At 39.8% G+C, this 21,782-nt stretch overlaps 1 protein-coding gene across 4 annotated transcripts in view; it reads left to right on the top strand.

The window, feature by feature from the left end:
* Window positions 1-276: 276 nt before the first annotated feature.
* zbbx (zinc finger, B-box domain containing) overlaps window positions 277-21,782 on the top strand; it is a 154,923-nt gene continuing 133,417 nt past the window's right edge. For 3 of the 4 annotated variants that reach the window (XR_010975964.1, XM_068042184.1, XM_068042182.1), the window contains exons 1-7: window positions 277-416; window positions 7,463-7,576; window positions 8,543-8,639; window positions 10,884-10,932; window positions 11,013-11,116; window positions 14,952-15,047; window positions 21,193-21,351. Coding sequence is in view for 3 of the 4 variants with exons in the window: in XM_068042184.1 (XP_067898285.1) it covers window positions 349-416; window positions 7,463-7,576; window positions 8,543-8,639; window positions 10,884-10,932; window positions 11,013-11,116; window positions 14,952-15,047; window positions 21,193-21,351 (687 nt within the window). In the remaining variant the exon portion in view is untranslated. The remainder of the gene's footprint in view (window positions 417-7,462; window positions 7,577-8,542; window positions 8,640-10,883; window positions 10,933-11,012; window positions 11,117-14,951; window positions 15,048-21,192; window positions 21,352-21,782) is intronic. The other variant, XM_068042183.1, reaches the window with a different exon arrangement.

The raw sequence follows: 21,782 nt of genomic DNA, 5'->3' as shown, positions 1-21,782 counted from the left end.
CTTGTTATCATTTTACTAATCCTTTCTATGGTCTCCATAGCTTTTTCATTCTAACTACAGTAGAATACCCAGAACGAGATGTACATATGTCCTTGCTTCATGTCTTCGAAACCTAGTATATGCCAGAATATGCTACTTCCTTGATGTTGCATTTAGCTCTCTTTTGTATTGCTGTATCATGTCATCATACTGAATGTGACGTGGGTATTATCCAGTAGCTTAACTATTTTTTACATTTTACAGATGTAATAGATAAATCCTTTGTTTTTCAGAAATCTCTGTTCTCGCACTGCTGTTGGATGTCACAGCTGCTATTCCTTGACTTTGAATTGTCGCAATCACTGAACTATGAATCCCAATGATTTTGTTGTGATCCCAGGCAACAAACCTGGCATGTCTGTTAAGCTAAAAGCGAGGTAAATTAAATAAAGGCATCTTGGGCGAATTACATTTTTGTTAAAATGTAAAATTTTAATGGATATGCAGAAGTAGAATTTTTACAAGAGGATAAAACTTGAAATAACAGATTCTGACCTCCCCTTGTATTTTTAACTATGTTTATAGTGCTTGCTAACTTCTCCATTTTAGATCATGATTTGAACTAAATGCATTCACTAGTTTAATTCATGAACCTGCTACCGTTGCAAACCTAACTTATGTGGTGCTTTCAATCTGTGGTGGTAACTAAGCCTGGTGCAAATCCTTGATCTGCAGCTAATTTTTACAAACGGCATTCAGAGGTCATAAGTTTTACTCCAAACTAATGTCATGGTAAATAAAAAGTGTTCATTTTTATTGCAAAATCTGAAATAAAAACAGAAACCGCTGGAAATACTCGGCAGGTCAGGCAGCATTTGTAGAGAGAGAAGCAGAGTTAATGTTTCAGGTCTGTGACCTTTCATCAGAACTGGCAAAGGTTAGAAAAGAATTAGGTTTCAAGCAAGTGAAGGGGGTGGGTGATTTACTGGGAAGAGAATAAAAGGGAAGGTGTGATAGGGCAGAGAGCAGGAGAGATTAAGGGCTGAATTTTACGCTGCCCCAGCGGGTCGAATGATGGTGGCGTAAAATTGAGCGGGAGACTCTGGGAAGCCTTCCCGCCCTACTCCCGCCTCTGGCCAACTTTATGGTGGTTGGCGGGGGGGTGGGGGGAATGAAACGGCCCGCCTGCCCGCCCCAGGCCAATCGTGGCCATTAATGGCCACTTAAGGGCATTCGCCCGCCTCCACAGGTATTTTGCCCATGGCAAGCGGGCATGCTGGGGACGTGAAAGGCCGCCCAGCGATAGCTGCTGGCCTTTCTGCATGCCGGGGGATGCCATGGCAGTCGGGCACAGGGTGCCTGATTGAGGCCCGCCCCCGCCTCCCAACCCACCCCCGGGACCCAAGACCCCCCCCCCCCCTCCTAAATGACTATTCTTGCCTCGCCGCCACACTGATCACACCCCCCCCTCCCCCCACAGTGAGGCAAGCCCAACTCACCTGAGGTCCTGGCTCCATGGCCTCGTCTGGGCTGCAGTCTCAGCAGTGGCCACCGCTCTTGGTGGCGCTGCTGGGACTGCCGGTCTGCTGATTGGCCGGCAGCTCACTGAGGTGGGACCTCCTCCCTCATTCAGGTGGAAGTCCCGCCTCGGGACATTTAAAGCCCGGGGACCTGTAAAATGCAGGTCAGATCCCCAGGCTAGGTGGAAACGGGTTTGCCACCAATGTTTACTATGGTAAAATCCAGTCCTAAATAACAAAGCTGTCATGGGACAAAGGCAAGGAGCGTTTTAATGCTTGTGGTGAAAGATAAAGCATTAGTCCAGAGAGAGTGTTATTGGCCGAATAATGAGCAGCTCGGTCCACATGAAAAAACAGGCACATGATTAAAAAATAAAATAATAAAAAAAAATTGCAATGTTGGATTTTACAACACATAGTAAAAAATATTTGTCTGTAGTCCATCTCAGGCATCCACCCAAAATTTCATTGTTTTTGAGTTTTAAATACAATAATTGTCAATATTTTTGTGCAGCTACAAACAAAATTAGATGAGATTGATTCTACAAATGTTAAAACAGACTTAAGGTGAGAAGCAGACTTCTTAAGTTATGATTAATTTGGACTTGCTGCTTTAGTATTCCTTAAGAATTTATTTCAAAATACTTGCTAACATCTACAGTATCTACAAAGTGTGAAGATACTATAAAGTTTGCCAAGTGAACTTGTTTTTCTTAGCCTGATTTGTTATCTGCTACATAGCTATTTGCAAATATATGTTTGTAGTTGGAGCATGTAATGAATGCATAGAAAAGAGAAATAAATACTTTTTCCTACTATACTACTTTTCAAGCTGGTAAATCATAAGTTTTTCTTAAGATTGGGTATTACTATAAAAAGCTTAACTAAATGTATGATTTGCCTTGGAGACTGTTGGGCCTATGAGAGTTAATTAGTAGCTCTTAGGACTTGACCATGGGATGCATATTAAAGGAGTGGGCAAAGGCCATTCATTGTGGCAAAGTGAAAGATCATTTACTGGATCCATGAAATTGCAATATTTTCTTTTTCTGGTGCGAAACTAGGAACTGTGGAGGAGCAAAGAGGTTTAGGTGGTTGTCGTGTATACAAATCACATAAAGCTATTGGACAGGTACAAAAGTTAACTGCAGCATTTGTGCTGTAGCCGGAATCAGTTTAACTGATGTAATGTCATATGTATTTTATTGATGTATTGCAAATAATTCCTCTAAATGTGAGACCTTTTACACTTTAACAATTTTTAGCAGTGCTACTTCTTCTTAGCACTGGCTTCGTTTCACACATTGTCCCAGGTTTCAAACAACTTATGAGCAATGTCAATGTGCAAGCATTGATAAAATTGCAAATGGGTACTGATTTTATAAACTATCATTTGTTCTTTCACAAAAGAGGTAAAATGTCAAAACAAAAATACATGTACATATCAAATGTTAACAGGATTGCATGTAGATTATGTATATGTGGGATGAAGAAATCATATTAGAAGCCACATTTCTGCAGAACCCAGTAGGATGTTCAGAAATACGTTGGAGACTAGATGTGTCAGTAAGCCATTGGAATATATTAACAAGAGATTTTTTAAAGAATTCCACTAATGGATAGGTGGAAATAGACAGCATTTTAGAACTCTGTTATGTTCAAGAAAGCCAGTTGGTAAAGGATGGAACTGGAGCCAGCCTTCATACGTAAATGTTAGACTGAGTATTATGAAACATTGCAAAACTACATCTCCTAACTCAACCACACCCCAGTTTTAGTGAATGTCTCTTTATACCTGCTCAAGTGAAACCCCAATTATTGCCCTCCACCTGCATATAATTAAATACAATTAATATACAATTAACAGATTCCCTTCTTTCTCTTTAAATAGCAATTAGTTAATATGCACAACCAAAATTTCAAAATAAATCAAAAAACTGTCCATGTTCTGTACAAAGCATTACATCGCGAAGTGCCCTTCCTCTAGGACTCCTAAAAATTCTTTGTACAAGCATTTCTGTTTGTCAAGCAACCAGAGAATTAAAGACTTGCATCCACCTATTTAATTTTAGAGATTTCCTTTCTCTCCAGCATTTGTTTCAAGCCAGCAAGGTCAATCTGTAACTTTTCTCGCTCATGCTTTTTGTAGCATGTACGTGATTCCACGATGAACGATTATCTACATAACATTCAATGGGTATACTATCTTCAGTCAGCTCCTTGTATAGAATCTCACTTAAAATATTTGACAGATAGAATCACATATTCACTGCTTCCACAAGAGCCGTTGTTTCAGCAGCTAAAATACTTTCAGCGGCCCTTTGTATTTTCTTAGCTTCCTTACCAAAGGAACAACATCTCCCATTTTCACCCATCAGATATGAAACCAACTGCACCCAAAGTCCCATCAGAAAGATTAGCATGTGAAGCACCACAAACAATGACTAGTTTCATGTTCTTTGGGTCACCTAAGGATGGTAACTTAAGTACACATTTATCCAGACTTAATTTTTTTCAATGTTTTATTTGCCCTTAAAACATTCTCGACTTTAGGATGTTTGATCATAGTACTTAACTCCAAAACATCAAACCTAGCATTTGGTCTAGTCTGGGTGCACAAGCAATTCAACTGACCAATCAAGTCTTGCAGTTACTCTGTGTGTTCTTTAAATACAACATCATCTTTCTGTGATGTCCTAGTATGATTAACTGGGATGGGAGTAGCACTCTCTAAATAGGATTGTTGATTCAAACTTATTCCAGATCTACGCTGCTTAATATCTAAACCAATATATTTAAAAGCTCCAGAAGCCAGACTCTCAATCTTAAATTCTACTCTAATCTTAATAACACATTTCTCATTCTGCAGTATCACCTCATAAGAAATCATGGCGTATCATGAAGATGCCTGAAAGTTTCCCTTTCATGACACCGATAAAACATTGCATGATCTGCTTTTAGTTGAACACAACCTATTTTCTGTAAAACAAATGTCACCGAAAAATACCACATCCTGGAAGCATCATTCAGGCCATAGACATATTTATTTCGTTTCCATAGTTTTCCTTCTGCATCTGCTTCCTGTTCGGGTGGTTTCAGAAACACTTCTCTCAGAAAAGCATCACCCTGCAGAAATGTGGCTTTTCTGTCAATTGATCTACACTCCCATGAAAATGTGACCAAAAGAGCTAAAAGGATTTTCCAAGATTACTTTTCAGCTGTGGGAGAGTCCACTCTAACATCTGTATCTCCGAGTCGCTTATCAAAATCCCTAACAACTAGCTTCGCTTTAGCCTCAAGTCCCATCTGCAAGGACTTTTTCAGTACAAATTCACCCATGTGACAAGACACCTCAGTATAAACTCCAAACTCTGTCTAACTAATTTATTTTGTTTTGCCTCTTTTATTAGTGTATTGGCAGCCACCAAAACTTCACAGTCACGAAGATTTCTGCTCCTAGTTTTGTTTAGAGACTGTTCTGTAGCCTTCATTTCATTGTGTAATCTATTCAAGCTTCAACCTCTACTTGCATTTTTCCGTCTGTTGGGACTGCTACTGTGAGATCTCTCTCTTGCATTGTCAGAGGCTCTTTCTCTGGTATAGAAGTAACTTGGAAGTATTGTGAACTGTGGGGAGCATAGTGATAAGCTTCAAGAGGACATAGGCTGGTGGAAAGGGCAGATATGTGGCAGACGAAATGTAATGCAGAGAACTGTGAAGTGATTCATTTTGGTAGGAAGAATGAGGAAAGGCACTATAAATTAAAGGGTACAATTCTAAAAAGGGTGCAGGAGCAGAGGGACCTGGGCGTATATGTGCACAAATTATTGAAGGTTGCAGGGCAGGTTGAGAAAGCAGTTAATAAAGCATATGGCTTTATAAATAGGGGCCCTCCAATATTTCTTACAGATTTCACATTTATCACTGATCTTTTCCATTAACCTTGTATATTCTTCAACCACATCAGCATTCTTTAGCAAGGTTTTTAATATTTGACAAGCAGGACCAGCAAATTATGTATCTTTAAGATAATTTGCTTTTTTCTTTGATTTTTATCACCTGATGCCATTAAGACTTATCTAAAACTCTAACAAAGAACATTAGATTTTGTTAAGGAGATACAATAATGTCATGATTGGGTAAACTACAGATCCACTGACTTTCCAAAAACTATTGATTTATTATGCTCCATGTCAAGTTTCATTTGTGCCTTTTTCATAGAAAGCTTACTCAACAGCAAAGTTATCTCACTAGGGATACATCAGTACTGATAAAGTGGCTTACTCCAGCTATTTTACATGGAATTACAACTCTTTAGTGACCTCAATGTGTTGTCATTTCTAAATCTAAAGCAAGCAGTACTTTTATATTCCGGAAACTTGCATCGATTCTCACAATTTAGTGAATCTAGATAATATTTTAACCAATCTGTTGTGCATACTGTCGAAGTGCAAGCACTATTTAGTGCAGCACAGTTGAATGAGTCCGCGACTAACAGATTCATTACAGGACAAAAACTCCTTGTGACTAGTACAATTCATTCGGATTCGTTATTATCTTCATTTTCTGCCTCAGAATTCTCTGTCATGTATCATTTTGAGGATACTATCTTTCTGCTTTGGGCAGTTCATCGCATAATGGTACTTTGAATCACACCTGAAGTACCTAGTAACTGTTCCTGGGCATTTCTGAGATCCATTCGCCTATTATTGCTGTTCCAATTTTGTATTCTGCTGTAGTTGCAAGATCTGCTAAAGGTACTTTCATCCTAATTCTGCCTGTCTGTAATTCATCCGCTGTACTGATGCCAGTATCTGGGCTATTTCAAAATCTGGCAATCATTGAGTCCTCTATTCTTTGTGTCACTACGCAATGCCCCATTTGTTCCTCTAAGGCTACAAGAAGTTACTGTTTTCGCCAGGAATTTTTTCAAGGCAGCAGATATCTGATCCAACAGGGTGTCTCTCTCTCAGAACCGAATACCAGTTGGAACCAGGAGCTTGTCCATATGAGACACTTTAGCTCAATCCAGCAATTTAAATGCTAGTACTGAACCCGGGATCTCTATTCAATTCCCTCAATATTTTATACAGTTGGTTAAAGTTTATGATGCATTTCTCCATTGAGTAACCATCTGTTTTTCAAAATCTATCAAAGTTTGACCATGCCTCATTGACATTTAATAGATCATCTTTCTTGTAAAATTCATCCAAGAACTCTAATAGCAGATCCAAGCCTTCATCAGTGTCCAACTGTCAGGCATGCAGCTCACAAAATAATTAATTTCTGATTTTACTTCTGGTAGGAAGCAACAGTTCTAAGGCTATTACTTCCTCTTTGGTAGGGACGTAACCCATGTCCACATATCCACTTCATTCTTCCACTGCTCATATGGTTCAGACTCCGAGAACATTGGGGGATAATTCTACCCCAATAATTTGCACTTGCTTTTTCTGCCATTTCTCACAGTGGCTACTAGGATTGTAGTCTTCTGTCTGAATTTTTTTTTCTTAGTATCCAACTTCACTTTTAGGCAACCATCCTCTGCTACCATATTGTATTCAAGAAAGCCAGTTGGTGAAGGATAGAACTGTAGCCAATCTTTACTCAGTCTAACATTTATTTACAGAATAAAACATTACAAGCACACACGTCCTAACTCAACGCCACCCAGTCTCTCGATACCTGCTTAAGTGAAATCCCAATTAATGCCCTCCACCTGCATATAATGAAACACAATTGATGCTCTGAAATTCTAAAATGGACGGTTCAGTGTCTGAGAGTTTGGCATTTGCCACTTAGTGGTGCTTCATTGTATTGAGTATTGGACAAATTCTAAAAATTCAGTTAAGAAGCAGGACTGGAAGGATATATATTGTTATTTGGTTATCTTTGTCAGGTTATTATAGATTTCGAGTTTCCCAATATATCATGTACAATAAGTCTTCAATTCTTTTCTGTAGAAATCTTCGGGAGCTACGATTAGAAACTGTGCAGCTAGAACTAGATAGTGATGTAATGGAACAGAGATTGCAGCAGCTTCGTCAAGCCATGAGTAAGGAAAAGGAGGAACGGGAGTAAGTGTTATGAGTTACTGCTTCACATAATTTTTTTTTAAAGCTGTGAACTAGGTGGACAGAGTTGTAACAATAACAACAACAATTTGCATTTATATAGCACCTTCAATGTAATAAAAACATCCCAAGTGGCTTTACTTGAGCATTATCAGACAAAAATTGACACTGAGCCACATGGAGAGATATTAGGATAGGTGGAAATTGGAGGGACGCAAAGATCTTGCTTCAAAAGAAGAGTCTCAAAATAAAAATTATTTTGGCATATATGTTGGGGATATGCTGGCACTTATTAAAAAGTGCCACCAGATTAAGGTAATTTCAGATATAGTTTTCAGTCATTGGCTACACAAGTTTTGAAGTAGAATATTCTCCTAAACTCAGAAACTTAGCGGTTTCTTCTCCTCTGTCTCTGAAATAAAACTGCATGCTGGACCCTTTGCATTAATGATTGCTTCTTGTTGCTGCAACAAATGACAACATTTAAGATGATATAAATGATGCAATTTTGCTCCAGAATGGCTGGGTCAATTTTCATATGAATTTGGGAACTATCTTTAATTTCAATTCTTATGACATTTGTGAGAATTTACATATTACAACCGCCAATCAAAATTTGATCCTGATGCAACTTTCAATTTCCTTTTAATTTGCTGCATTTTCTTTTTTTCTTGCACTTATAAAATTCCCTCTTCATTTACAGTCATTTTTGACTAGTGTAAAGCCTGGCCATAGTAAATGTTAATAGATTTCTATGAAGTTAGTTTTTCTCCAGGATGGTAGTGTGTAGGAACTGAGCATTTGCGGTTTAGTTTCTGCTCAATGTCACTCAGTAGTAGGGATTAGCTACCTCACTGTGGTTTTTGAGGATATCCTGATAATCTCACTGTAAAATATAGACTGGACTTTGAATCAGCGTAGCTTTTAATGGGTGTGATATGATTTTATTTTCCACTTTGTTTATTGTAGACGATCAGGGCCATATCATTGGAAATCTGGACAGATGGGGAGTCTTGTAAATCATGCGCAGGTAGTGCTGAGGAATAAAGAAAATTTTAATCAAAAGGTAAGGAGAGACTTCAAAATAAAATCATTTGGAACAAATTTCTATTTGAGGCTGTTGCTTATTAATGTCCTCATTTGGTTCCATAGCATTTGATGCAATGTTTGTAGAATCTCAACAGAGGAATTCTAATAACTGTTACTGAGATAGCATGGTTGGGGAGAACTGTAATTGTAGAATCATAGAAATTATAGCATAGATGAATCCTTTTAGTTGAATGTTTCTATACCAGTCCTAGCTCACTTTTCTGCCCAACCGTTCAGTGTCTGTCTGTGTTTTATTCTATCATTTCAGGCATGGATGGGAGTAAAACACTTGCAATATATTTACAGTTGCTCCATCCCTCCCCCATATCCTTCCCTATCATTTCTATTGTCCATATGCACTGCCCCTATCAACTCTCACATTGTTTCTTCCATCCTCCCTTATAGCCTTCCCCTTATTCCTCTCCAACCCTAATATTTTTAAGAAGAAATAAAATTCTGTTTCCAACACTGAGCTTGAAAATGGGCTTTTATTATTTTCATTAATTACTTTATAAACTTATATTGTATTATCACAGCACTGCTGGTTCCTTCGTCTTGGGGAAGCAGAAGCAAGAGCGATCTGATGACTAGGTGGTTGGTCTGAAGCTTGAGGGGGACAGTTAGGTGTGCACGTGAATAGGTCATGCGGGTTTGTGAACTATTAGGAAGAATGGATTGTTGAGAAGATTGATGATGCTTGGCCTGATTTATAAGGATAGATGAGCATCGGGAATAGGGTGATCTTGGGGATTGGTTAGGCAGGGAGGTTAGGAGGTGGGCAGAGATGGTGAAGAATGCTCCTGGGAGTTGGGTGTTTGGGATATCAGGAAACAGCTACATGTCTTGGACGGTGGAGGGGTGGTGTGGGGGCAAGGTAGGGGGCATGTGTGGAGAAAAAAACAATGGATAAACATGCTTTTAAATATATGAATGAGGTAATGAAGAACAAAAAAAAACAAGGGGGGTAGTAATAGCAGAAGCTACCTGGAGAGAGGTGTTGCTTCTGTTTAGCCTTTTGCATCTCTTGGAGAGGTGAGGATGGAGACTGCAACCAACATCCCATATAAATTGCTAATCTTGTTGATCATAAACCCTTCCAGAAACAACCTCCATTAATGTCCTGGTATAATTTTTGGATAAAAACGTCAGCACAATATGATTTATATTGTTTCTAGGTACAGCCTGTGGTATTTTTTGCTCAACAGTTGGGGGGTGCAAGGAAAAGGTGTTTCATTTCTCGAAACAACAGTGTAAACAAACAGACAAGATTAAATGGGCTCTGTCTCTTGCTTTCTGAAGTGAAAAATAAATTCCATAGCTTTTATTTCAAAGCTTATTTAAAAATCCTATGCAATCATCCAGTTTGCATTGAACCTTTTCTAAAAAACTGAATATTATGTACAAAGACGCAGTTTTTCTTTTCTGCTGGTGGCCAATATCACATCACAATCAACCAACTAAATTATGTTCTGCAGAATTCTAAAGATGAAACAATACACAGAAGTAAACATACAGGCAAGGTACTATAGAGTACAATAACTAAACTTACAATGCCCACAGAACTGTGTTGACTACCTAAAAATGTCTGAAATAATTCCAGTTTTTTTGTTGGCTAATTCTTAGAAAAATTTGCTGTCAGATAGAAAATCATCAGATTTCTTCCTGACCATTGCTAATCTCCAAAGATTAGTCTAGAACATCTGCCAGGGATTTTTATGTTATGATTCCTGTATTGTGATGTCCAAGACTTGCAACAGTAGCTTTAGATAATTTCAGCATGGGGATGTCTTCTAGATGGTGGGATAGCAGAGTAACTGGTCATTGAAACAAGATGCACGTTAAATGCCATTTCTACTATTGGACGAGGCGCTCGAGAAAGATGGTAGCAAAATTGGTCGCTTTGGAGAAAAACAGGGGCATTTTATGTCACAATCTATGGGTAGTTTTCAAAGGTTTGAGTAGGGTTGTTGGTAATGTTAATTTTAACAAGTGAATGGCTGGTAGATTGAGAAAATCTTTATGAACAATCTCCAGTTAATTTAATTGACTGGACCTTTGTGCTAGCCAGCTTTGTTTTCCAGGTATGACGTTTGCACTCCTTTTTCTATTAAAGTGAGCAAATAGTTGCATATAAATGGATATGAATATACATATTCGCCTGGAGTCATTTTCTGCTGTTCTGCAAAGTAACCCTTTTAAAATTACATTTATTCTGTCACAGATAGCTTCTGGAAAAACAAAAATCAGAATACTGAAGGATCAGTGTGCAGGTATGGCTGTTGTTTTTAGTTAATTTGTGTTCATGCAGGTTATAAGCATATGAAATGGTTTCTTATTGTGCTTATTTCAGAGCCTCCAAAACATGTATTCACCAATGTGCCAGTTTGTGTAACTGAAAAGCCAAAGGTTTTGGGGAAAACGTGTGGACAGTGTGAGATCAGAAGTCCTGTGCTGGTAAGTAAGACAGGAGATATGTACTTTAAATATTTTGACATAACAGTAACTGAGTGTTACGACTAGGTGAGAAAGGGGTCTAGGGGTTCCCTCCCAGCCTTTGCCTGGTTTAACCGTAACAGGGTTTAATTTTAAAAACACTGTTTTTAGCTCCCCCTCAGTGAATTCTTGTTCACTGCTCTCCAATTGTAAGGCAAAGAAATCAACCAGACAGGTTTTCTTAGACTTCCACCGTTCTTGTTTAAATCTATTAACCTTAAACGCTAATTCGGTTAATGATTATGCATACGCGACACGACCAAGTTAGCATGCATACGCGATAAACACACAAGTTCGATGTAGAGTTTTTGATTGCCGTTAAGTCTTGCTGTTTCGTTGGGGCCCAGTGCATGCTTTAAAACTTGCTTTGATGTAGGAGTCTTTTCTCTCTTGAGGTTTAAGTGACTTCAGTGGATCTGGAAATTCAGGAGAGAGAGAGAGAGCTAGCTAGCCAGCCAGGAAAGAGGCTGTCGTCTTGCAAGTTCAGTTGCAATCTGACTTAAACTGTGCTGTAAGCAGTTCAAATAAAAACCTGGGCCAGCAGGTTAGTCATGTGACTAGCTGTTTTAACAAACTCCTGCATTTGTGGATTCTCCATCTTACAGACACCCTGGAATGCTGGCTTTCTTACACATTTAATGTCTGGTGATCAAAATCCATTTAGGTTCATTGACTTAGGGAGCCGTTCTATTGTCTCCAGGCACTGTCTCTTAGTATGCAAATGTTTTTCAGCCACTGCTGATCTCTTCAAACAAGTCATTTCTTCCTTCCAGCAACAGTTTAAAATTAATGTTCATTTGACAAAATTAATATGCCTCATTCTTGGCAGGTGGGGTCTTCATGACACTGAGTCAGTGGAAATGTGAAAGCTGATGACCTGCTTTAACTGGCATTAGGTTGCAATGTGACACTTCAATTTAATAGTAGGAAGAACTGATGAGTTTATGGATATATGCTTTAAAATCCCTTGCACAAATTCTGACGTTTGTAAAGGAATAATTGAACTTCTCAATCACAATTAGTCTGAAATCTAAGCAAACTATTGCCCCTTTAAATTAGCAATTTTGCTTTAAAAATGTAGTTATCCTATTGACAGTCTGTTCCCATATATTATGTGAGGCTGCCATTTCTAGAACCCTTGCTGCTTAATGCTATTCTGGCGTAACATTTAATATTTTAAATAGAGTTTTAATCATCAGATTTAATTTTCAGCTATCTACAATCTAAGCTGGTTTATAGTCAGAATGAGAATGTCAGGAAATTGGAAAGAGCAATAAATTATAAACTGATTTATGAGGTTTCCCATGCATGAGCAATGTGTGCTGTAACTCAGCTGTGAAGTTGCCCAAATTGAATCCAGGCAATTTATTTGAGACCACAGATACCGATGTATATTGCCATTAGTGCAAAGCAAACAATCATTTCTAACCTTTTTACTGTTACCAAAGAGTTGACTAGCCCACGAGTTCTTTTCTATAATTCAAATTTAACCAGCCTTTGTACACACGATAGTTTGAATGCATGTATAGAGCACTCTTCGCAGGCCAGTGTGCTATGAACCAATTATTTAATTTGGGTTTACCAATCTTGTTGCCTCTGGTTACTAATCTCAAACTGATAGCTGTGGCAGAGCAGTGCCCTTACAGGTGACATATGAATTCATGTTTATTTTTGAGTGAAGTGCAGCAAAATATTTTTAAACCACAGTGAGTGGTAAAAAGAAAGACTTGCATTTATAAAGCACCTGTTATGACTTGAGGACGTCCCAAAGCACTTTACATTTGAAGTGTAGTCACTGTTGTAATGCAGGGTACGTGGCAGCCAATTTGTGCATAGCAAGCTCTCTCAAACAGCAGTGTGATAATGGCCAGATAATCTGATTTAATGATGTAGATTGAGGGATGAATATTGACCATGACACTGGGGATAACTCCCCTGTTCTTTAAAATAGCGCCACAGGATCTTTTACATCCACCTGAGAGACCATACGTCTTGGTTTAATGAAAGAGAGCGCCTATGAAACTCCCACACTACTGAACTAGAGTGCCAGGCTAGACTTTTGTGCTCCAGTCTCTGCAGTGGGACTTGACCCACAACCTTCTGAGTCGGAGGTGAGAGTGCTACCCATGGCTGACACATCTGTGTAACCCACTGTCCTCCAATACATGCCTGCGAATGCTGATAGTGAGTAGTTAGCCTAGAATACTGTGATCTGTGTGTTCCCAATTGGGAAATAAGAAGGAATTCTGTGATGCTAGATCTGTGCCCACTTTTTTGCCAGTACTATTTCTGGCATCATTTCCAGTGGTTGTATAAACATTTTTGGGCTGTTCTATGGAAATGAGGCAAAAATTATGAAATGTCGTATTTTCCGTCTCTTGTCCTGATTACTTTTCTTGGCTGTATAAATAGGCATTCCGGCTGCTAGGTGATCTGCATATGGCAGATAAGACATTAAAGAGTGTAGCAGCAGTTTAAAGATTATTTCAAACTTATTTTTGGAGTATTTTTACTTTTTTATTACCAACTACTTTGACATCTGTGTTTGCGCCATTTACTATGAGGCTGTTATTTTGCTCCAATTTCAGACGGGGCTAATATATTTCCCATTGGACGTTTCATTGCTTTTCTTTTTGAGAGAAGAGAAACAACTGAGGAATGCCGAGGCTGGTCAGAGCCAGAGGCACAATTCCCCCACCTGCTGGTTGGTATCTTCACACCAGTATATACAGACAAAGGCTCGCCTATTTGTAGTTTTTGGAGGAAGTGACTTTACTTTACAAAGGAAGCTGTTGCTAAGTTATGAAATCACGGGCTTGATTTTGTGGAGGAGACGGGGCTCCCAGTGCCGGGCCAAAAAGGCACGGGCAAACTAGCCTCAGCCTTTTCACTGGCTAGATTCCAGCGGCGGGGGGAAGAGGCCCTTAAGTGGGAGACAGTGGTGTAGTGGTAATATCACTGGATGAGTAATTCAGAGGTCCAGGCTAATGCCGTGGGGGGACACAGGTTCAGATCCCACCATGGCAACTGATGGAATTTAAATTCAATTAATTAATAAGAAAAATGGAATTGAAAGCTAATCTCAGTAATGCTGCCATGAAACTATTATCGATTATCGTAAAAACCTATCTGGTTCATTAATGTCCTTTAGGGAAGGGAAGGAAATCTGCTGGCCTTACCAGGTCTGGCTTACATTTGACTCCAGACTTACAGCATTGTGGTTGGCTCTTAACTGCCCTCTGAAATGGCCTAGAAAGCCATTCAGTTCAAGGGCAATTAGGGATGGGTAACAAATGCTGGCCTTGCCAGTGATGCTCACATCCCATGAAAGAATAAAAAAAATAGTGGCTTTAGTAGGCCACTTAAGGGCCTCAATTGGCCTCTGGATGGGAAGCCTGTCATCGGCCTATCCTGCCCCTGTGAAAATCGCTTGGCGACGGGGCAGTAACGGGCCCTCTGCCTCCCTGCCACACATTGTGACCCTGCCTCAAGGGGGCACATAAAATCCAGCACCACATATGCATTTCTCACAATTTTCTATCCATTCATTGTAATATGTGAAAAATCATAAGTGTGCTCACAATTCCCATTATGTGCTCCTAGTGATTAAGAATGCTAACTGGGAGCCTGATTTTGTAAAAGCAGCCCTAAAGCACAAGTTCCATTTAGTTTTTGGCTGCATCTGTGCTCTAAAGATAACCTCATATACGCTCGGAGGCAGAAAAATGTCTCTTTTCTTTAAATCAATGAGAATTTCAGCTAGTCTCACCTTAAAATGTTTCTGCACTTTTCAAAGGTTTGTGTGGAGTGTGGAGAGGATTACTGTTCCAGCTGTTTTGCTAAATTCCATCAAAAGGGGGCACTGAAGCTTCACAGATTTTCTCCTTTTCAGGTACAGACAAACTCTTCTGTTACATATTTTCATAATATGGTGATTTTATTTAAATGTATTGTAGCTTAGGGTTTTTAAAACTAATTTTTTTTGATTGTAAGTTTTGCCTATTCTTGATAATTTTTTGACATATTGTTTTTGATTCTCTGCCTTCCAAAAGGAATTCACGAACTGTGATCATTTCACATGGCTTAATCTAGCATTTACTGTAAATAAATGAATGGCTAAAAAATCATGCCCACTGTTTTAGCTTACATTTGAAGGCATACTTAACTTTATACTACGCGCACACACACGCACCCATTGATTGATGGTAAAGATTAGCCAATCATCAATTTTACAAAGTCCTGCTGAATTAATTTGAACTTTATATCGTAGTCAGTGGAAAAGAAAATCAAACAGGATGTATAATGGGCGACATATCCAATAGCACTGGTTTTATGCCACTACGGAAAGTTAAAATTAGCCTCCATGAGTCAAGGTCAAATGTTGTATTCAGATTAACTGCAATTAAAAGAGAGGATAATTGGACCAGGGCATCTATTGAAAATAAGTAAAGCTCATTTTTGAACTATATATCTAATCAACCTTTCTTAAAATTTCACATATTTCAATGCAGTACAAAAGATATTAGGAAATGTAATTTCTTCTCTCTTGTTCTCTCCATCCCCACAGAGTCCTCAATAGAATTAGCATTAAGGCGGTCCTACTTGTTTTAGGCCATTTTTGTGGTACTTTTTGGACAAAAAGCTGTATTCAGATGCTGAGAATCCAAAACAAACACAGCATTAGAGAAGTGGGTTCTGATGCAGCTAAACCCGAACTGTTAACTGATTTGTATTCTCATAACAGATACCGCCTGTCTGTTCTCTGTCTCCAGTGTTTATTGTTTATGCTACCATGGTTTTTCCCTGCTGCATCTTTTTCCTTATATTCTGCCTTTGTCTATAGAACAATCTGTTCCATTTTGCCAGAAGCTAGAGCAAGTGCTGATAACCAAATTTGTCATCAATATTTTTGCAGAAGTCCAATAAATTTACAGTAACATTTTTTAATGTGCATTTCATTTTTTTTTTAACTGGTCCATCCCTTTGGGCTTTGCTTAAGGGAAATTGGAGGATATAAATTAGGTTTTGCTTGTATCTACAAAAGATATTAGTTGCTACTTTTTTGTGTGTTTCTTGTTTTGTTCAGTTCTGCTCGTCTGTGTCCTTTTTCATTTGTTGACTTCATGTTCTGTTTCTCGAATATTTTTCCGTGTCAGTTGACTGGGAAGGGGCCTGTGAGGGACGATATTTCCTTTGGTGCTCGGACAGGAAGTTGTGGATGGCTAAAAGGTGGATGTAGGACATGAAGGGAGGAGAGAGCTGCAGCCTTGGTATAGACCAGTGGACATGAGGGCTGTTTGTGATTTGGGCAATGTTGTAAGTCTGTTTTGCGATTGGGGTCAGTAGGGTGATTTTTGAGCTGCAGCTAGTGGGAGATAGGTGAGGGCCAACCTTTCTGAATTTTGTTTCTAAAGTTTTATCGGAACAATAGTAGTAGTCCAACAAATTTTAGTTGCTTTTTTAAGAATGATCAGTGTTACCAAACGCATTAAATTTTGTGTACTCTTAGCATGCAAGCACATAGCTTCTGTTTTATTAGTGGTATTAGTGAACACTAGACGAATCAATGAAATGAATTTGCTAATGTTAAGTCCTCTGTGATGGTCTTCTCCTGATCTGTGTTTCCCTTAGTCTTCTATTTATGCACTGACTACAAATTGAATGGCTTCACTAATTAACTCCATTGCACATACGACCTCAACACAAAACACCTTTTACCACTAGGCCAAAATAATATGATATGCAGTCCAAGGGCTGAATTTTACGCCGCTCCAGCGGGTTGGATGGTGACGTGGGGGCGGCGTAAAATTGAGCGGGAGGCTCCAGGAGGCCTACCCGCCCCGCTCCCGCCTCCGGTCAACTTTACGGCAATTGGGTGGGGGGGGAATGGCCCGTCCGCCTGAGGCCAATCGAGGCCCTTAAGTGGCCACTTAACGGCCACTTAAAGGCCCTCTCCTGATTCCACGGGTATTTTACCCATGGAAAGCGGGCATGCTGGGGATGTGAAAGGCCGCCCAACGATAGTTGCTGGCCTTTTCGTGCTCCAGGGTGGTGGGGTGGGGGGTCATTGCAGTCAGGCACAGGGTGCCCGATTGAGGGCCACCCCTGTCTTCCAACCCATCCCCGGGACCCAAGACGCCCCCTCCCCACAAATGACCACTCCAGCCTCACCAGGGAAGGACTGATCCCCCTGGTGAGGCAAGCCCAACTTAACCTCGTCTTCAGTCTCCATGTTTTCGGCTGGGCTGCTGTCCCAGCAGTGGCTGCCACTCCCGGTGGTGCTGCTGGGACTAAGAGCTGCTGGCCCGTTGATTGGCCGGCAGCTCACTGAGGTGGGACCTCCTCCCTCAAGTGGGTGGAAGTCCTGCCTCGGGACAATTAAAGCCCGGAGGGGGGACCCGTAAAATATGGGATGGATCCCTGGGCTAGGCGGAAGCGGGTTCACCACTGCTTAAGGTAAAATTCCCATCTGCTTAAGGTAAAATCCAACCCCAAGATTCAACTTTGTAGCTTGTTTTCAAGTGAATGCTCCAAAAAGGCCATGACTATGCTTTAGCACTCAGGTACAGTGCCAAAATAATGGTGCAGAACACGGTCACTGCCACCTTGTGGTACTAAAGTGGTTTAGAATTTCTACTCTGTGATTCAGTTTGTAGTTTTGTGTGTAAAACAGATTCAGTTTTTCATATCACAATGGAAAAATCAGAAAAATAAGCTGAGAGTAACTGTGTATTTCCGCTTTTCCTTTTGGAGAGGGAAGGAAATGCAAAGGAAATGCAGCAGAGTGCACAAGCTGCTCCTCCTGAGTTTGAAAGGTACATAAGTAGTTTATGTGCAGAAGAACGTCAATGGTGTGTTTCTGCTCGATATCATTTTGTGCTCTATGCATGCTAATGTATATTAATAACAAATCATTCATGCATACTTTGGAAATTGTGTAAAGAGAGCACTATGGGAATGACACTTGATTGTGCATTGTAAGACGCTCTCTTTTGTCTAAAGGATCTAGCCTTTACTCTGGGTATCAATGGCAGACAACAACTTGGATACTGTGCCACTAGATGTGGTACACCTTTTTACACCACTAAGCAGTAGTGCATACTGACGATAATACTGGTTGCTTTGTAGCCCTGCGAGCCGGACTCTGTCTCGGTAGTCTGCCTGCCAACAAATTTTCCGTGCGTGACCCGCGCCGACCATGCCACCCTGACCACTGTAGCAAAGATGTTCCTCTGAACTCTTTCTTAATACTTTTTTTTTTGCTATGGCCCTGTTCCATATAAGGTAAAATCTGTCTTTAACTCCTTCAATTGGCCTGCAATTACCTCAGTTTTTTTTCAAAACAAGCCAAATACCTCTCCAGGTGATGGCCATAGAATCATAGAAGGTTTAAGACACAGAAAGAGGCCACTTGGCCCCTTGTGTCTGTTCCAGCTGAAAAACGATCCATCTATTCTAATCCCACCTTCCAGCATTTGGTCCGTAGCCCTGTAGCTTACGGTACTTAAAGTGCATATCCAGACTCCTTTTGAATGAGTTGAGGGTCTCTGCCTCAACTACCCTTTCAGGTAGTGAGTTCCAGACCATCACCACCCTCTGGGTGAAAAGTTTTTCCTCATCTCCCTTCTAATTTTTCTACCAATCACTTTAAATATATGCCCCCTTGTCACTGACCTCTCTGCTAAAGTGAATAGACCCTTCACCTCCACTCTAGCCAGGCCCCTCAAAATTTTGTACATTTCAATCAGATCTCCCCTCAGCCTTCTCTGTTCCAAGGAGAACCACCCCAGCCTGTCCAACCTTTCCTCATAACTGCATTTTTCCAGTCCTGGCAACATCCTCATAAATCTCCTCTGTACCCTCTCTAGTGCAATTACATCCTTTCTGTAATGAGGTGACCAGAACTGCACACAGTACTCAAGTTGTGGCCTAACCAATGAGTTATACAGTTCCAGCCTAACCTCCCTGCTCTTGTATTCTGTGCCTCAGCTAATAAATGAAAGGATTCCATGTACCTTCTTAACCACTTTATCAATCTGTCCTGCTACCTTCAGGGATCTGTAGACATTCACTCCAAGGTCCCTTACTTCCTCTACACTTCAGTATTTTCCCATTAATCGTGTATTCCTTTGCCTTGTTTAACCTCACACTTCTCCAAGTTGAATTCCATTTGCCACTTTTCTGACCAGACCATCAATATCTTCCTGCAGCCTACAGCTGTCCTCCTCGCTATCTATCACGCTGCCAATCTTTGTGTCGTCCGCAAACTTCTTGATCATGTCCCCTACATTTATGTCCAAATCGTTAATGTACACCACAAAAAGCAGGGGACCAGTACTGAGCCCTGCGGAACTCCACTGGAAACAGCCCTCCGGTCGCTAAAATAGCCATCAACAATTACCCTTTGTTTCCTGCCATTGAGCCAATTTTGTATCCACCTTGCTGCATTTCCCTGGATCACATGGGATTTTATTTTTTTAACCCGTCTGCCATGTGGGACCTTGTCAAAAGCATTGCTAAAATCCACGTAGATCACATTAACTGCACAACCCTCATCTATCTTCCTTGTTACTTCTTCAAAAAATTCGATCAAGTTGGTCAAACAAGATCTTCCCTTAACAAATCCATGCTGACTATCCTTGCCTTTCTAAGTGACAGTTTATCCTGTCTCTCAAAATAGATTCCAATAATTTGCTCACTACTGAGGTTAGATTGACTGGCCTGTAATTATTCGGTCTATCCTTCGCTCCCTTTTCAAACAGAGGTACAACGTTAGCAATTCTCCAATCCTCCGGCACCACACCTGTGTCCAGTGAGGACTGGAAAATGATGGTCAGACCTTCTGCTATTTCCTCTCTTGCTTCTTTTAACAGCCTAGGATTCATTTCATCTGGCCCTGGTGATTTATCAACTTTCAAGGTTGCTAATTCCATTAATACCTCCTCTATCCCTATGTTTATCACATCCAATACTTCACACTCTTCCTCCTTAACTACAATATCTGCATCGTCCCCCTGTTTTGCGAAGACAGACGCAAAGTATTCATTAAGAACCGTACCAATATCTTACGCTCCTACACAAATTGGGCCTCATGCATGAATTTCAAGGCCCACTGCTTCAGATAACAAAGATGGTTTGGTTCTGCTTTGTTATTTCTTGCACCATTATCAACCTCCAGACTGGTGTTGACAGACTTGTATTTTTAGCTCTTAATGAGCAAGGCTTGAATCTCTTCCCACTTTTGCAGTTTATTTGGTGTTGCAGACTGCTAATTCTGGCAAGACTCTGTCATGACAAATTGACCATCCCATCTTGTGCCTTCAGTCCCACAATACAGTTCATTAGATGTCTTTGGTCATGATACTTCAATGCACCTTGTCGCCACCATGAGACCGACTCCACACACACAGGACTCCGCCACAACTGGTCTACAATCATTAATATAAAAGAAAGCAAAGGAACAGTTACTTGATTAAAAAGTGATTGTACATTAAAAGGTAAAAATATGTTGGCTTACAGTATATTAACAAAATAATTGCTACTGCAATTTTCTTAAGACTACAATATTTTGTGACCAAAAACTTTTTTCTAGTGAACAGTTGTACACAGAGAACCTAAATATTCTTTTCACTGTTATTGCCTTTTCTTCCTTGATAATGAAATTCAAAAATGTGCTCCCTAACAGAGTGGTTAGTCTTGCCTAGAGCACGTGGAATGAAGCAAACTTTGAAGGGTGCAGTGTAGTTGTTTATCTTGTACCGCTTCAAGTTATCTTCTGGTGAAAAAGCAACATTAACTTCATGTCGAGATTTTCAGTCACAAGATCAGTTGTGTTGTACTAGGTTTGGGTCATTTTGTTCTATCATGTTTGCAAATGTTCTTTGGAGAACTGTTGGAATATTTATGAGGAATAACTGAATAATAAATGACTTAAAATCTGCGAGGGAATGATAATCTAACATGGCCCTTATTAAACTGCCTCTTTTAAAAAAAATTCTTCTATTCAATGATGTCATCCATTTTTATAATATTGACAGGCTGGCGAACATACATCAAGCAATTCATTGCATTTAGTCAGCCAATTTAAAAAACAAATTGAATCTGATGACCCATCTGTGAATACTAAGCAGTTTCTGAAGAAACAGTTTTCAGTAAGAAAACCTTCATCTCAAATGGGCACACAACAACATGCTGAGGTAGGTTATTGTTTTAAATTAAGATTTTATATGAAGAAAAGACCACAATTAAGTAGGTGCATATTTGCATGCCTGATAATTAAAACCTCGTTTTATGTGGTAAGCATCAAATTGTATAACTGGTACAAATGATTATTTATTTCCAACAAGACGCATGTAAACCTAGAAAACTAGCAAAAGCTGATCAACAGTTTCAAAAAGACTAACTGCTCAAAAGCAAATCTGAATACAGGTCAATGACACTTCAAAACAAGACTTACAATGAAAGTGCAGTTATTCACTAGCCTATAATCTTGAGCAGTTTGCATAGACAACATTCCTTCATTTTTTTTTGAAGGAAATGGAAACATAAGTATCTGAAGGATGATACAAGCCTAAGGATGAGAAGGCCCAAGATTTATTTTCTGGGGGAGTATGGGGTGGACGGGAAG

This window comes from Heterodontus francisci, chromosome 11 (assembly GCF_036365525.1).
Source record: "Heterodontus francisci isolate sHetFra1 chromosome 11, sHetFra1.hap1, whole genome shotgun sequence".
Taxonomy (NCBI): domain Eukaryota; kingdom Metazoa; phylum Chordata; class Chondrichthyes; order Heterodontiformes; family Heterodontidae; genus Heterodontus; species Heterodontus francisci.
This window is presented reverse-complemented; position numbering and strand designations above follow the sequence as displayed.